This window comes from Catharus ustulatus, chromosome 6, assembly GCF_009819885.2.
Source record: "Catharus ustulatus isolate bCatUst1 chromosome 6, bCatUst1.pri.v2, whole genome shotgun sequence".
Classification (NCBI taxonomy): domain Eukaryota; kingdom Metazoa; phylum Chordata; class Aves; order Passeriformes; family Turdidae; genus Catharus; species Catharus ustulatus.
Genome location: NC_046226.1, coordinates 54,572,980 through 54,588,098, shown reverse-complemented (window position 1 = coordinate 54,588,098; position 15,119 = coordinate 54,572,980). Strand labels below are relative to the sequence as shown.

At 50.0% G+C, this 15,119-nt stretch overlaps 1 protein-coding gene across 4 annotated transcripts in view; it reads left to right on the top strand.

The window, feature by feature from the left end:
* The window catches only part of DAGLA (diacylglycerol lipase alpha), a 66,254-nt gene that overhangs the window by 23,251 nt on the left and 27,884 nt on the right, over window positions 1–15,119 (top strand). For 3 of the 4 annotated variants that reach the window (XM_033061992.2, XM_033061995.1, XM_033061993.2), the window contains 3 exons: window positions 12,098–12,236; window positions 12,787–12,998; window positions 14,888–14,989. In XM_033061992.2, coding sequence (XP_032917883.1) covers window positions 12,142–12,236; window positions 12,787–12,998; window positions 14,888–14,989 — 409 coding nt within the window. In that variant the 5' untranslated portion in view covers window positions 12,098–12,141. Of the gene's footprint in view, window positions 1–8,875; window positions 9,450–12,097; window positions 12,237–12,786; window positions 12,999–14,887; window positions 14,990–15,119 lie in introns of those variants that run through there. The other variant, XM_033061994.2, reaches the window with a different exon arrangement.

The window sequence follows — 15,119 nt, the reverse complement described above, 5'->3', positions numbered from 1 at the left end:
TGGATTTCCTTGAGAAACTGTGGCTGTCCCATCCCTGGAAGTGTCCAAGGCCAGACTGGACAGGGTTTGGAACAACCTGGTGTCTTTGTCCATGGCAGGGACTGGCTGGAATGGGATGAGCTTAAGGTCCTTCCTACCCAAACCATCTGGAATACAGGGATAGTTTTAGGAGGAGCACGTTCATCTCATTTTCAGGATCCTCCTATCTATATTTTTAGGAATCACATTGTTGATTTTGGTTCTGGATCATCTCCTGCTATCTCTGGGTACCTCCTGCCATAGTGTAGCATTCCCCAGCTGTGGAGCTGGTGCACTCCCACATGTGGGCATTTCGTCTTTCCTGTTCCCTGTTCTCTTGGGAAGGATTGTTCACGATTTTCTGGGTATAACCAATTGTTACTAACAATCAGGTTCAGTCTGTGCTGTTCAGTTTGTGCCTGCACAGCTGCTTGGAGCCAAGGAATGCTTTTCCAGGGGATTTCTTAGCTGCAGCTCCACTCTTGTCACGTGGGGTCTTTGCTTCTGCCTCACCTCCTTTCACCTCACTCTTGTCCAGCTTTTCCAAATAAATTCTGGCTCTGGAGCTGGTGGCCAGGAAGGCAGGGACAGTGTCCCTGGAGTGACAACTTTCCAAGCTCTGCTGAAGGATTCCTCCATAATGAGGGAAAGAGAAGAGGGTACAGAAACATGGAGAGTGGGGACAACAGGGAGAAAAAACCCAGAATAGTTTGGGTTGGAAGGGATCTGGAATGTGATCCAGTTCTATCCCTCAGATATGGGCAGGGACACTTTCCACTAGCCCAGGTTGCTCCAAGCCCCAGCCAAGCTGGCCTTGGACACTTCTAAGGATTGGGCAGCCACAGCTTCTCTGGGAAATTAATTCCAGGGACTCATCACCCTCACATGGAAGAATTTCTTGCCAATATCCCATCTAATTCCACCCTGTGGCAGTGGGAAGCCATTCCCATTGTCCTGTCACTTCATGCTTTTATCCAAAGTCTCTCTCCAGCAATCTTGAAGTCTCTTCAGGCACTGGAAGGAACTCCAAGATCTCCCTGGAGCCTTCCCTTCTCCAGGCTGAGCAAGGTCAGTGTATCAAGGAGACACCAGGAGTGTCAACAAAGGGAATAAGCATGGAAACAGGAGGAGATTCCTAGTGGCCGTGCTTCCTGTGGCATTGAGTTTGCCACATATTTGGAGAGCAGAGATGGGAATCAGCAGTTCCAACCCCAGGATCTGTAGTGATGAATTCACAGGGAGAAACAGGCATAAGGAATCTGTGTCAGCAGGAAAAAGTTGGAGTAAATATGTGTGAGTAACTCCAGGAGTCAGAGCTGGGAACTTAAGGAGGAGATGTAAAACTGCCTTATGGAATTAAATAATTCCTGAGCTTGAAACTGAATCCCTATGTCCTGGCTCTCCCTGGGGAGCAGTGGGCAGGGCTGGATCCCTGCTGGGGAGGGATGGGTGTTGGGGCTGCCAGGAGAGCACAGATCCTGAGGGCTGGGAGAAACTATGGATCAGTTCCACGTGCAGGCTGTGGGTGGCGAGGAGGAGGGATGTGTGTGCTGGGATTTGGAAATGCAGCTCCTAGAGTGTCCCAAGGAGAAGGGAATGTGGAAAAAGAAATATTTTTAAGGCTTAAATATGACACAGGATCAGGGAAGCCTGGGCTTGATTCATCCTTGCTTACATAAGCAAAAAGAAAAGAGGATTCCTGCTCTCCATCACAAACCGGAGATTCGGGAAGTGTCTGGAGAGCTCAGCTTGACAGGATTCAGCCCAGGATTCCAGTTCTAGGTTGCTCAGTTGTCATTAGGAAGCACTGGATGGGTGAAAATTCCTAGGAAAAGAAGGAAGCATTTGGTCCATTGGTCCTGGTGAATTGGAGAGATGTGGGATCAGTGCTGTTTGTTCCCTTTGGTGATTCCAACATTGATATCCCAAGCACCGACTGGAGGAAAAACAGGCTGGTAAGTCCCAGGATTTGATTTCCATGGGGTGGGAATTTGGGACTTAATTCTATATACTTAGGAGAGAGTTGGAGCTGAATGTGCTGGACTGTTGGTGGCTTTCCATGTACTCTTCCTCAGCAAGCTTCATGTTTCTAATGGACAATTCCTGGACCTTTTTGGGATGTGATGAGAGAGAAGCTGCTCCTGAGGGGGCTGGAATTTTGGGGGTCTTGCAGCACTGGAAGAGTTGATTTATTCCTAGAAGCAACCACTGAGGCAGAAAAAGTTTTCCCAAACTGTAATTTGGGTGAGCTGGAGACCTGGAACCTGCCTCTCCCTCCCTCATTCCCTGCTCCTGCTTTCTTTGGATTTGCACCATAATTAGTAGTTTTATGAGAGCTGGGGCAGAACTTCCTTTAGAAAACTGTTCTCCAGGTGGGAGTAAAGCAGGATTCTTCTGCTGGGAATGCTCAGCCTGATGATTTCTCTTGCTACCAGGGCTATTCCCATTCTTTGAAAGTGAAAGTGGATACACTCCTGGATTCAGTGCGGATAGCAGCAATCCTTTGGATGCTGGTGATTAGTTCACAGGATCTTGCTGGGAAAGCACGAATTCAGGGTTGGTTTTTGTATCCATAAATATTCCTGAAGGTTTATCAAATGAGCTTGCAAAAATAACTGATTCCAGGATATTCTGATGTTGGTTTGATTTTCATTGGAGGTTGGGAAAAATTTGGAATTGATGCTTTCCAAGATGTTGGAAAGGGGGAATCTGGGAGGGAAAAGGCAAAACACAGACCTGGCATTTTCAGGGAATCATAGCATTCAGGAATATTCCCTCTTAGACATATTCCCACAGAATGAGGTCCTCAAATAGGCTGTTGGTGGCTTCCACTGGAAGTTTCACTTGGACTTTGGGAAGTACAACTTCCATGATCTCATCTTTCCAAGCTGATTTCTAGGAATGTGGGATACAGGGCACATCTTCAGCCAAAGGAAACAAGCAGGGACACGGTGAAGGAAGTAAACAGGCAACATCAGGAAAGTAGGAAGAGGTCATGTCCAGGTCAGGTTCAGGCTGTTTGAAGCCATTCCCAAGGTTTTTGAGCTTGAAAGTGTCACAGATCCAGGATCCCCGTTTAATGAGGATAAATTGTATTGAGAAAAGATGCCATTTGGGTTTTGATTCCCAAAATAACTTCCCAGATAGCCCAGATTTCCAACATTTTTGGCTTGCACCTGGACATGTACCTACCTAACCACTTAGTCATGGAATATGAGAAAAGGAAAACTCCTAGGATGAGTTGTGGGATGTGATGCAGAAAAAAAAGCACAAATTGGGAATGCTGGTGAGCAAGGAGTAGAGTAAGAAGCTGGAAACCCTGGAATTCCATGTGTGTCCCTCTTTCCCCCTTGGTGCTAGGAGGGATGGAAATAATCACTATTTTAAATTCCTTAGAATCATTCCTGGGAGATGAGCAGAGCCAGCATTCCCTCCTATGCCAGCAGATGCACGTGAAGGGAGCCTCTCCCTGGCTATTCCCATGGCTCCGGAGCCTGGAGCCGCCTATCCGGATGCGCTTCTCGTCTCCAGCACATTTGTGGGGAGGGGAGCAGGGAAGGAGTGCCAAGGAATGGTGTTGACCACACAGTTTTCCCGAGTTTGGCAGGGATTTTGTGTTCTCCCACTTCTTTCGCTCTCCTTGTGTTGGCAGCGGTGGTCCCGGCGCAGCTCCCGGTGGCTTTCCCTGCATGTGACTCATCCCCAGGGAATTCCTGAAGCAATGAGTCAAGTTATTGGGAAAACTGTTTGCCTACTAGCATAAACTAGGGAACCAAGGAACTGCCTGCAGGAGGGGAGAGAGGCAATTCGTTTTGGGAATGGCTGGGCTTCTCCTCCCAAAAGCATCATTTCCAGATGTGCCGGAGCAGGGGTTTGTCTCCAAATTCAGTATCTCACCTGGAAATGTGCTCTTTCTGCTTTTTTCCCACCTTTTTGAAAAGGAGGCTGAGCTGATAAGCATTCCAGGGTGGAATAAAACTGTGGGATAGGAATTTGCCAGGATTGTAGTGGAAAATAGCTTTTCCTAAAGCAATGAGGCTCCATCCAAAATGCTCCTTGTGTAAGTACTGGTCACCTCTTGGATCTGCCCTGACTGGCTTCATCCAGCCCTTGGAGTTTTGGCTATAAATAACTCAGAGGCTGTGTGCTTTCCAACCAGGGATTACCAGGTTCTGTATGTAGCCGTGGGATATTCCAACAAAACCAAGGATTGGTGATTGTCAGTAATTATAACCAGGGAGAATGAACTGTTGTTCCACACCTGGGAGCAGATTTGGGATGCTGGGAGCATTTATTGCTGTATCCATCACCTCATCCAGCTATTCCCTTTGCATTCCCTACCCCATTCCAGCCAAGCTTTGCTCACAGTAGGGGATTTTATTCCTCTGTAGAACACGGAGTTCTATTTCAAATCCCAAATTAATTGGGATTTATTACATTTTCCCCCCCACCAGGCAACTTGGCCGTTATTTTTGCCGGAGCTGGGAGTGGTCGGGAAGCTGCTCGTGGGCTCTGCTGGCACAAACTGTGGGTGGAATTGCGGAGCTGCCGGCATCGAGACAAGGATTGGGGGCTGGTTTTAACTCCATTCCTGGCAGCACACTGGCATTGTGTAGGACAGTTCCTTCTCCACTCCCAGATTCCCGAGAAAGTGGTGGCTTCCCTTGTTTCTCAGCCAGGTGTTTGTGTATTTTCCATAGTCTGGAGCTCTGGAGTTAAGGTGTGCTCCTGTCAAGGTCAAGGTCCTGTCTTGGGAATCTTGAAGATCTGAGTGAGGCTTTTCCATCCCTTTCCAAGCATTATCCTCCCTTTCATTTGGGTGGCTGGAATGTCTCACAGTGATCCTTGTCTTTATGGACTTAGCCCTACAAATCTCTTCCTTTATGCCCCGAGGACACAAGGAGAACATGGAAGTACTGGAACATGTCCAAGGAAGGGTTTGGAGCACAAGGAGCAGCTGGAAGAGTCAGCCTGGAAAAAATGAGGATCAGGAGGGATCTTCTCACTCTCTAGAAATCCCTGACAGGAGACTGGAGTTGAGTGGGATCAGGCTCTGCTCCCAGGGAATAAGTGGCAGGATGAGAGGCAATGGCCTCAAATTGCACTGGGGAGGTTTAGGTTGGATATTAGGGAAAATTATAAATGGAAAATGTTTTGAAGCATTGGAGCAGTCTCCAGTGGTGGAATCCCCGTCCCCAGAGGGATTTAAAAGCCATGTGGATGTGGCACTTGGGGACATGGGATACAGGTGGCCATGCTGAAGGAATGGTTGGACTTGATCTTTGAGGGCTTTTCCAGCCTTAATGGTGATGCTGTGGTCAAAGGGATGTCACTGGATTGTAGGACTGGGGTCCCTGGGAACAGTCTCAGAACTGGTTTGCAGGAGGCGCATTCCAAAGCGGAGAATTTCCTTGTTTGTCTTTGATTCAGTGAATCTCTTATCCTGCTTTTAACTGGGAACAAGTGCTGGGAGTGGCACCTTTAGGGTTTTTCCATCCTCTTGCAGTAAATCCATTAAGGTTTGCAAGACAGCCCCATTTTTCCTGAAAACTTCACTGCTGCGGTCAAGTCCACGCCAAGGAGATACATTCCAGAGGAAATCATTCCACAATTAAAAATTAATCATTCCCAGTGTAACATCCTCCAAAAGGGGATGTTGTGCATGTTTGAAGGGAATGTGGGATTTATGAGACCGGTTTGTACCCAAGGCAGGAGAGTTTGGGTTAAAGAAAAAGGGGATGGATTTAACCAAGGAGAACATGCACCTTGATGTGTTTATGGCAAAGGGGCTTTGGGAAGGGATTTGAGGGAGGAGTGAGCTGGGATGGAGATGGATCAGTGCTGGGCTAACTGGGAAGTGTTTACACCAATCTTGTGTCCATCACCATTGCAGTTACAAGGAATTTATTCCAGGATTTTGGGGTTAAGCTGGTGGGCCAAACAAGTAAATTCTTTTTCCCTGCGTTTTTAAGGTCAGTTGATACTCAGAGATTATTTTGGGAATTTGTGTCAGTGGGCAGTGCTGGAGTTCCAGATCCAAGCTGATCCCATTAGTTGTGTCCCAATGACATTGCAGAGGTGATTGTGGAGCCATGGCCTTATCCTGAGGGAGCTGCATCCAAAGTGTGCCAAGCCACAGGAGGCTGTTTGAACCTTTCCTGTCTCCAAGCTTCATTCCCTGGCTCTGCTGCTGACTCACTTTGTTCTCTTCTCCTTGGAAAATGGGAGTTTCTCAAGGAGAATCTTCAAAATTACCGTAAAGATATCCCAAATTCTAATCCCCATTGATTTTTGCAATCCCTGCCTGGGATTTGCTTATAAATATGCCTTTTAAATGTTCAATGAATCCATGGAATATTCTTTAAAGTAGGGTTCTGTTCCCTTAATCACCTCTGGTGAGGGCAGAACTCTTTTCACAAGCTTCCGGCAGCTGCTATGCCTTCTTCCCCCTGGAAAGAGCTTTTCCTGCAATTCCTGCAGGCACTGCTTGCAGCAGATACTTCCTGCCCCTTGGAAAAAGCAGAAGGGACTCACCTTCCTTTGGTGCCATGGAATTTGTCCGCTTTTGGTATTCAGTCCTGGAATGGATTAAATACTAAGAGGGTGTTGGTTTGGAAAGGACATGGAATGCTCATCCCATTCTACCCACTGCTGTGGATGAGGACACCTCCCACTATCCCAGGTTGCTCCAAGCTATTCACAGCCTGGACTTGTCACTTCCAGACTTCAGGCAACCTGAGCTTCTCTGGGAAATCCATTCCAGGGCCTCACCACTCTCACAGGGAAGGATTTCTTCCCAATATCCAATCCAAACCCATACCTTGTCAGCAGGAAGCCATTCCCCATTGTCCTGTCACTCCCTACCCTGTTCCAAAGGCTCTTTCCAGCTCTCTTGGAGCCCCCTTAGGCACTGGAAGAGGCTCTAAGGCTCCTTGGAGCCTTCTCCTCACTGGGCTGAGCCCTCCCAGCTCTCCCAGCCTGGCTCCAGAGCAGAGCTGCTCCATGCAAATTCCTCTGGCCAGCTTCAGGACATTCTGTATGGATATAACCCCATCCCCCCTCTCCCTGGAAGGCGAGAACAATTCCCAGATTGTGAGAAACCAACTCAGAAACAGAAAGAACCTCATTTAAAGCACTTTAGAACAGCTGGATGGGGCCTGCTGGAGTTGGATTCAAGCTGGAATTGATGATTTCCGTCAAGTTCAGTAAGTGTTTGGTGGGAATGGGAGGGTTCTGGGAACTGCAAGGGAATGATCCAGCCTGGAGTGGGAAGCCCCTATTCCATGTGGGACATGTTGGTGAGGGAAGGAGGTATTTGGGGTGACTAGGGAAGTGAAATGTCTATTATCCTGAAGAGTGAAAAAGCAGGATGCAGCATCCATGCTGTGCCCTCAGGACAGGTGTCTCCAGCACCTGGGCATGGTGACCTGGATGTGCTCTCAAGGAGAAGGGAAGTGCCTCTGCTCCAGAGCAGAAAATCATTCCCAAGGAAAAGCTGCTGTGGGAGCAGCCAAGGCACAAAATTCCTTTGGTTTTGGTTTTCCAGCTGCATTTCCCAAGAAGTTGAGCTAAGAGCTGGCAGGCCTGGGCTTGAACTTCCCAGTGGGACAGCAGGTTGGGATTGGGACCTGCCCAGGTCCCTGCCCTGCATGGTGACATTTCATCCAGGGAAAGGGATCCTGGGAGGGGCAGCATTCCAGGACACTCTGCTGGACTTCTGTGGAATAGCAAAGGGCTCTCTCCTTTAGTGTCACCTGTAACCATCCACTGAGACCTACAGATCCATTTTTTGGGGGGAATTCTCTAGCTCTGAGCAGTGAAGGCAAACATCTGGCTTGTTTAGAGGGAATTTCCTTGGGTGAGTCACACTGGAGGACTCTGGAATTTGCAGAGGCCAGCTGGAAGAGGCTGCAGAGATGGGATTGCTTCATCATACCTGGGTCTTTTGAAAGTGCCATCAGGTGCCTGAGGGAAAAGGTAGGGAAGGAATATTGGGATAGCAGGGCTTCCTCCATGCAGACATCCCCAGAGATCTGGCAGAGGGAGAAAAATCTCCCAGCAGATCCAGTTTCAGCCTGGATTTGGCTTCCCATCTTTTGCTCTGAACAGCAGGAGGCTGGGACCCAGGGGGAGGTTTTGGGGTGGATGGAAGTGGGAATGCTGAATTAACCTGTGGATGCAGGGATGGGGAACTGCAAGGAGGGGGATTTGCAGGGGGTTGTGAGCCTGTGGATGCAGGAATAGAGAATTGCAGGGATGGGGAATTGCAGGGGATTGTGAGTTTGTAGATGCAAGAATGGGGATTTGCAGGGATGGGGAATTGCAGAGGTTTATGAAGCCTCGGATGTAGGGATGGGGAATTGCAGGGGGTTGTGAGCCTGTGGATGCAGGGATGAGGATTGCAGGGGGTTGGAGCATTGAGCTGTGTGGGTGCCTCAGGAATCTGTGATTCTGGGAGCTTGGAGCAAATCCTGCCTGGATTTGGGTGGAGGGAGTGGGTGACTCCGGGGGTGTTGCTGTGGTGTGGGTGGGCTCCTGGCATGCAGGATCCAGGCACAGCCTTTTTTCCTTCAGCTTTATTTCCTGGTGTACTTCTCCCTAGGGAGGCTCATGTCAGATGGGATGGGCTGTTGGATTAGCCTAAGTCTCCGAGGTTTAGCTGGAATGTTGTCTCACTGTAGCATTTTTTCTCCCTTGCTCTTTTCCCTAAGCCTTTCCCTACAGACAGCTAATTCTCCCCTTCCCCCACATCCTGTCATAGCCCAGAGCATGTCACAAGGAATTAACGGCTGGAAAGGCCGGGAGAGGCTCCTCTGGAACAGTCTCTCCTTTCTGTGCCCGGGGTGGCCCCTCTGTGTGTCCCTTTTGTGTCCCATCCAAGTCCCCTCCCCCTGGCCATTCACTGGAGAGTCCATGGCCAGGAGCCTTTCCCAGCCCGATGGCACGGCCGTGTCCGAGGGCTCCCGGCAGCGCTCCCGGTTTCTCGCTGGGAAGAGGGAGGAGGTTTGTGCCGCTCGAGGGTTTTCCTCCACTCCCGGCTCCACATCTCTGACAGCATCGCCCGCTCTCCTAACCAGTCCTCCTTCCCACAATCCACGTACAATCTCCTCAGAATAGGGATGATGTCACTTCCTTCCAGAGGGTGCTGGGGGGTGTGGAAGGGGGGAGTCACGACCTCTGGCTCTCGGCATTCCCGGTGGATAAATGAGGTGCAGGGAGGGAGTCGCTCTGAGGATGATGCCCGGCTCTGTCGGCAGGCAGCTCCCAGTTCCCACGCCGTGATTCCCTTTGCCGAGAGGGATTTTCAATGGCTGCAAGGAAGAGTTTTCTGTTTCCTCCTGAGCTTGTGATGCCTGTCTCCCTGGATATGCACTTTTCCTGAAACACCCTTCTGGGAGAGAAGGATGCGCAGCGGCTGGACCACATGCCATGTAAGATTCCTACCTCCCTAGATCTTGCCCGGCTCTGAGGGCTCTCCTTGTGCATGTGCTTCCCTTATTTCAGTGTTGGGAGCTTGGGGCTGCTTGTACTGGGATTCAGCTTTCAAGATTTTGGGAATGTTTGCAGTTTTAGGGGCAGTGTGAGGGTTCATGCTGTCGCAAAGCCAGGGTCAGTGGTCTCGGGGCTGTTCGCACTCCAGCCTTCCGGTTCCTCCCAGTTCCTCTGCTGGATCATATCTTCAGCATCTTAAAACACAGTTCCTGGGATATGCTGTGCTGGGATGAAGCTGAGGAGTCCTCACAGAGAGAGCTTTTTCTGGTGGGTTTTCCAGTCTCAGGCCTTCCATCATCTTCTCTCCTTTCCAAAGCAGGGGCAAAGCCCTGAACCTCCTGATTTAAATTCAGGAGTCTTTGGGAATTAATTGGGAATGTTTCTGCCCTGGGAGTCTGCTAAGTAGAGTGACAGTTCCACAGTGAGTATTCCCGTATGTGACAGCAAGTGACAGGCTTCTCCTCTCCATCCCCATCTGGTGCTGTGGATAAGGAATCCACATTGGATATTTGTTGCTGTTGTCAATATCCTGCTTCTCAAACTGGGAGAGGGTGGTGGGAACTGGGAGAGCCCAACTGGAGGGGTGGAAGAGTTGAGGAAAGTGCGTTGGTGGGATGCAGCCGAGGGATGATGGGAACGGAGCTGGGCTGGGAAGCACTGTCCAAAGGCAGCGAGAGAGCTGGAGGTGTATCCAGGGTTTGTGATATCCCAGCTATCCTGGGTGGTGAATGACAGGCACGATGGGGCTGGGAGGGAGTCTCCAGATGGCCAGAGGAGTGAAGGAGAGCTGGAATGTACCCAGTGCTCTGATTATTCTGTGCTGAGGAAGTGGGAATCCAAATGGCGTTGGAATTTCGCATTTGCTTTATTTGTGGAACGGAGCATCTCCTTCAACTGAGTGACAGGCTGGAAGCAGCCTGTTAACTATGGAATCTTCTGGAAATTGAGGGGATTGTTTAGGTTTTCAGTAATGGGTGGCTGCAATGTGTTGGAAGATTCCAGTGGCTGTAGATGTTGGTACAGGAAAGGAGACTCTGGATTTGGGATGTTCTGGGAAGAGGTGGGGTAACCACACCTGACTGCTGGGTTGGATTTAGTGGGACAGGGCAGGAATTGGTGCCGTGGGCTGTCCCAAACCCAACATTTGTGTTACCTGGAAGGTTCAACTTAGGAGCAACCTGGACTGGTGAGAGGTGTCCCAGTCCATGACAGGGAGATGGAACTGAATCATCTTCAAACTCCTTTCCTGTCCAAACTATGCTGGAATTCTATGGATGTCCTCCCCTTTCTTATTTTGGGGGCATCATATCCAAGTGTGGGGTATTTTTACCTGGTACAGGAAGTATTGTAGATGATATTCCCTTGGGAATGCTGTTGGAAATCCTGTTGTAAGTAATGGATGAGGACAATTTGTCCTCACTTGACAGTTTGCTGTTGGGCTCACAGAGGCAAAAATCCAAGAACACTTACGGATTTGCAAGTGCAGCTTTGGAATAGCATGGCCACTGCAGACCATGGATGGAGCACTCCAGCAGCAGTGCATGGATGTGGGAATTGGGAACTTGATGGGGATGGCAACTGAGATGGATCAAATGGGAGAGCTTGGAGCAGAGAGATACAGGTGAGGTGTAGCATTCCCTGGTAGCACAGGTAAGAGAGGTGGGACAGGGATTAGGGCATGGAAAGAGGGACAGGACTGATCCCCCAATCCAGAAATCCCTGGTGGCTGGGGCCAGGATGTAAAGGTGCCATTCTGGATTCGACAAAACCAAGGAAAATTCCTGGTTGTGGGTCCTGTGTCAAGCCAGGAAGGGAGGAGTGGGGTAAGGTGTGCTGCCAGAGTTCCTCTGGAGTACACCCAGCTGGAATGGAGTGGGATGGCTGTGCTGGAGGAGGCTGGAGCGCCCTGTGCAGTCTCGTGACTTTGCACCGCTCCTGTTTCTATTTTCCAAAGGGTTTGGGAAGCCCTAAAAATAGGAGCACAAACAAAACCCGGGGAGGAACAGCAGCTCCTCAATCTTCCACCTTGGAACTGGTCGTGCCTGTCAGGGCCGGTGCGGGTGTGATGGAGATGTGGAGCTGGCAGGATGCTCTTGCTGGTCCAGGGGGAGATCTCCTAGGAGCCAATATCCTCACTGGAAGTGCTGTTGAGAGCCAGTCCATAGTTCCCCAGACACTGCCACTGACTGTTAATGGATATTTTGGCTTCCTGAGCCAAGTGGCGGGGGGAGAGTTGTTGGACAACAAGAGCCTGGCAGCAGGTTTGTCCATGGAAAAACACAATAATAGGGTTTTCCAGAGATTTGAGGCCAGGATGACCTGTCCCAAATCCCATGGTGGCTGCTCACCATCACAGCCTAACAGGATTCCAGGTAATCCCATGAAGTGGAGCTGGATGAGTTACACACTGGCTTCACCTAATACTTCCCACTCCTTCAGCTCCTGGACCTCCTTCCTGAGCATGCTGTGCCCCCTGGTGCTGGAAGGAAGCAGCTCTAGGATAAACCAGGATGGGCTCCCAGGTTGTGGGGCTTTCCAGAGGGGGCTGCAGAGGCTCAGCAACAGCTTTGCTTCCATTCTTTTCCAGGAGGTGAGTGCTGTGCCTGCTGAACTTCCCGGGACCCGCCAGCCATGCCAGGGATTGTCGTGTTCCGCCGGCGCTGGTCTGTGGGCAGCGATGACCTGGTTCTGCCAGCCGTCTTCCTCTTCCTCCTTCACACCACCTGGTAAGTGAGAAGGGCACAAGGATACTTGGAATTTGCCCAGGAATTCTTCTGGCTATTCCTGGCACGGCTGGAAATTCTTCCTGTGCTTCTACACAGCGCTGGAAAGTTTGGTTGGGGCATTCTTGATGGACACCGACATTTTTCCAGCTTCTGTTTTTGTAGCTAAGCTCTGTTCCAAGTTATAGCCTAATTCCAAAGAGCCTGACCCAGAGCTCCTTGTTATCCTCCTGTGTCACCCAAGATTCCCCACTGGAATTTAGGGCTGTGTTTCTGTACAGAAGCTCAGGAAAAACAAGCATGGAATCCTGGAACGGTTTGGGTTGGAAGAGACCTTAAAGACCATCCACTAGTTTGCTCCAAGCCCCATCCAACTTAGCCTTGAGGGATGTGGCAGACATAACTTCTCTGGAGTGGCACAGGATAATGTGGCATGGATGAAATGGTTCTGACAGGGATTGCAGGGCCTCTAGGTGGCTTGTGGGGATTTGGGGCCCAACTGAAGATCAGTATTTGGAGCTGTGGGATATTCCTTGTCTTTCCTGCCTGGCAGGTTTGTGATCCTCTCAGTGGTGCTCTTCGGGCTGGTGTACAATCCCAACGAGACGTGCTCCCTAAACCTGGTGGACCACGGCCGGGGCTACCTGGGAATCCTGCTGAGCTGCATGATCGCCGAGCTGGCCATCATCTGGCTCAGCATGCGCGGGAGCATCCTGTACACAGAACCGCGGGATTCCATGCAGTACGTCCTCTATGTCCGACTGGGTAAGCGGCCGGAGCCTCCCTGTGTGTGTGTGTGTGCTCTTCCCTGGAGCCTACCATCCCTGCCCAGATGGCTGTTGGGGTGTGCTGTGCATCCTGATGAATCCATAGGCTGCGCCTTGCCACGGCTGTCAGACTGGCAGGCCGTGTCCCAAACAGCCTCCTTTTCCTCTCATGGAATCTGCTCCCCTTCTGTCTCTCTTTTCCCCCCTATGTTTTCCAAGGATAGAGGTGTAAATCTCAAAGGTTCTGACCCTGAGGTGTTGCCTGTTGACTCACACAATCCATCCCTCCAGGCATTGGGAGGAAAATAGGTTTTCCACCTGCTCACTCCCTTTTTCTTCCTATAAGCAATTCCTGTCTCGCTCCCTCTCTGAAAACTAGAGCAGGGGAGAGATTTTTCCTTGATCCCTCATTCCCTTTTAGCTTGTTTTCCCTGGGTTCTGTTGCCTTCCAGGTACAGAAATTTAATCAGATTTTTCTGTGCTGAATGAAGATTTTAAGAGAAAAATCTTTGGAGATGCACAGCCAAACCCATTCCAAACAAATCATCCCGTGGGTTTGCATCCCTGCTTTTTGTCGGGTTGCTTTCCTGCAAAATCCACTGAAATAGGGATAGCCTTGCTTGAAAGCTCAGTCTGGAAGACTTGGAATGCTCAGTGCAAGTCATTAATGCAAACAGCAAACAAATCTCCCTCTCCAGCTTCCCAGCCAGCCTCCCTAGGGAAGCATGGAGAGCCTGGCAGTTTGTGTTAAAACCAGACTAAGTGGGGCAGGGGAGGTAGGGAGAATCCCAAGTAAAGGTTTTCCTGCCCCCTAAAACAACCCTTCTTCTTCCTTAAACTCTGTGTACTCAGGAGTGGGATTTCCCCTGTATTTTGGGTCTTGTATTCCCTTTTTCCTGGGATTTTTGCTCCTGGTTGGTTGATCAGTTGTGCTGATGGAAGTGGGAGCGTGACCAGTGCGTGGGCAAGGTCCATGTGACTGTCCCAATTTAAGCATGTGCTGTTTAATGCAGAGGAATTTAGGGAATTAACTCCAATGTGAACCTGGGAATGTCTCATCCCTGCTCCTGCATCAGGCAAAGGGGAGAGGAGCCAAGGGAAGCAAAAGCTAGCTCAGGCATAAATTGGGTTCATCAGGAACCAGTCCCAGCCCTGATTCCTTGCCCAGGAAAGCTCTGTCTCCTGGAACTGGTCTTTCCAGGTCTGTAGCAAAGCCACTTATGGAAAGATTCCATGCCAGCAGGAGATAAAGACAGTGAGTGGGATAAGCCAGGCTGAATTTAGTCTCAGCTCCACCAACACTTAGCCAATTCCAAGCAAGGTATTCACCTTCTCCACACCTGGTTGCTCACATGTCCTTTGGAATTCTGGGGACAAAGTGGGAGGATGGGCACTTCAGAGCAGTTTCCCAGCTTTTTTGTTCCAGGGAAACACTGTTAGTCCTCAGTTTCCAGTTTGTTACCAGAGTCACATGCAAAACTGAGGAGCTCCTTAAGCGCTGCAAAGGTGCTGAGAATGTTTGCTAAGCAAAGTGAGCAGGATTAATCCTGGATCCACACGATTAATTTTGGATCTGTGAGTCAGGCCAGCTGTCTGAGGTAGTTAAGGTTTGGGTCTTGTCATTCCTGCTGCCTCAGGGATTCTTTCCAGCGGCGTGGGAGGAAGGTCTGGATCTCTGATTCATACCTGTGACACAACCAAAGGTGCTGGCCCCTCCAGGATCCCATTTTTTTGGAGTCATTTGGAACATGTCGCACTTTTGGCTCACCTCTTATACATCCTCTTCCAAAGTGTTTCTATACCTATTCCTTGTGAGAAAATGGGGAGAGGAGCTCATCCTTAGGGAAAAAAGGCTGCTGTTATCCATGCTGTTGCTGTTTTTTCCAGCGATCCTGGTGATCGAGTTCGTGTACGCCATCGTGGGCATCGTGTGGCTGACGCAGTACTACACCTCCTGCAACGACATCACAGCCAAGAGTGTCACCCTGGGTAGGGAGCTGGAATGTGTCCTGGGAGCATTCCAAGGAATTGGCGGGCATCCTTCATTCCTGCCTGTGCTGATTGACTCTGGGAAGTGGATGGAAGCTGTCAATGTGGGGCTTGTTTTCCTGTTTATTGC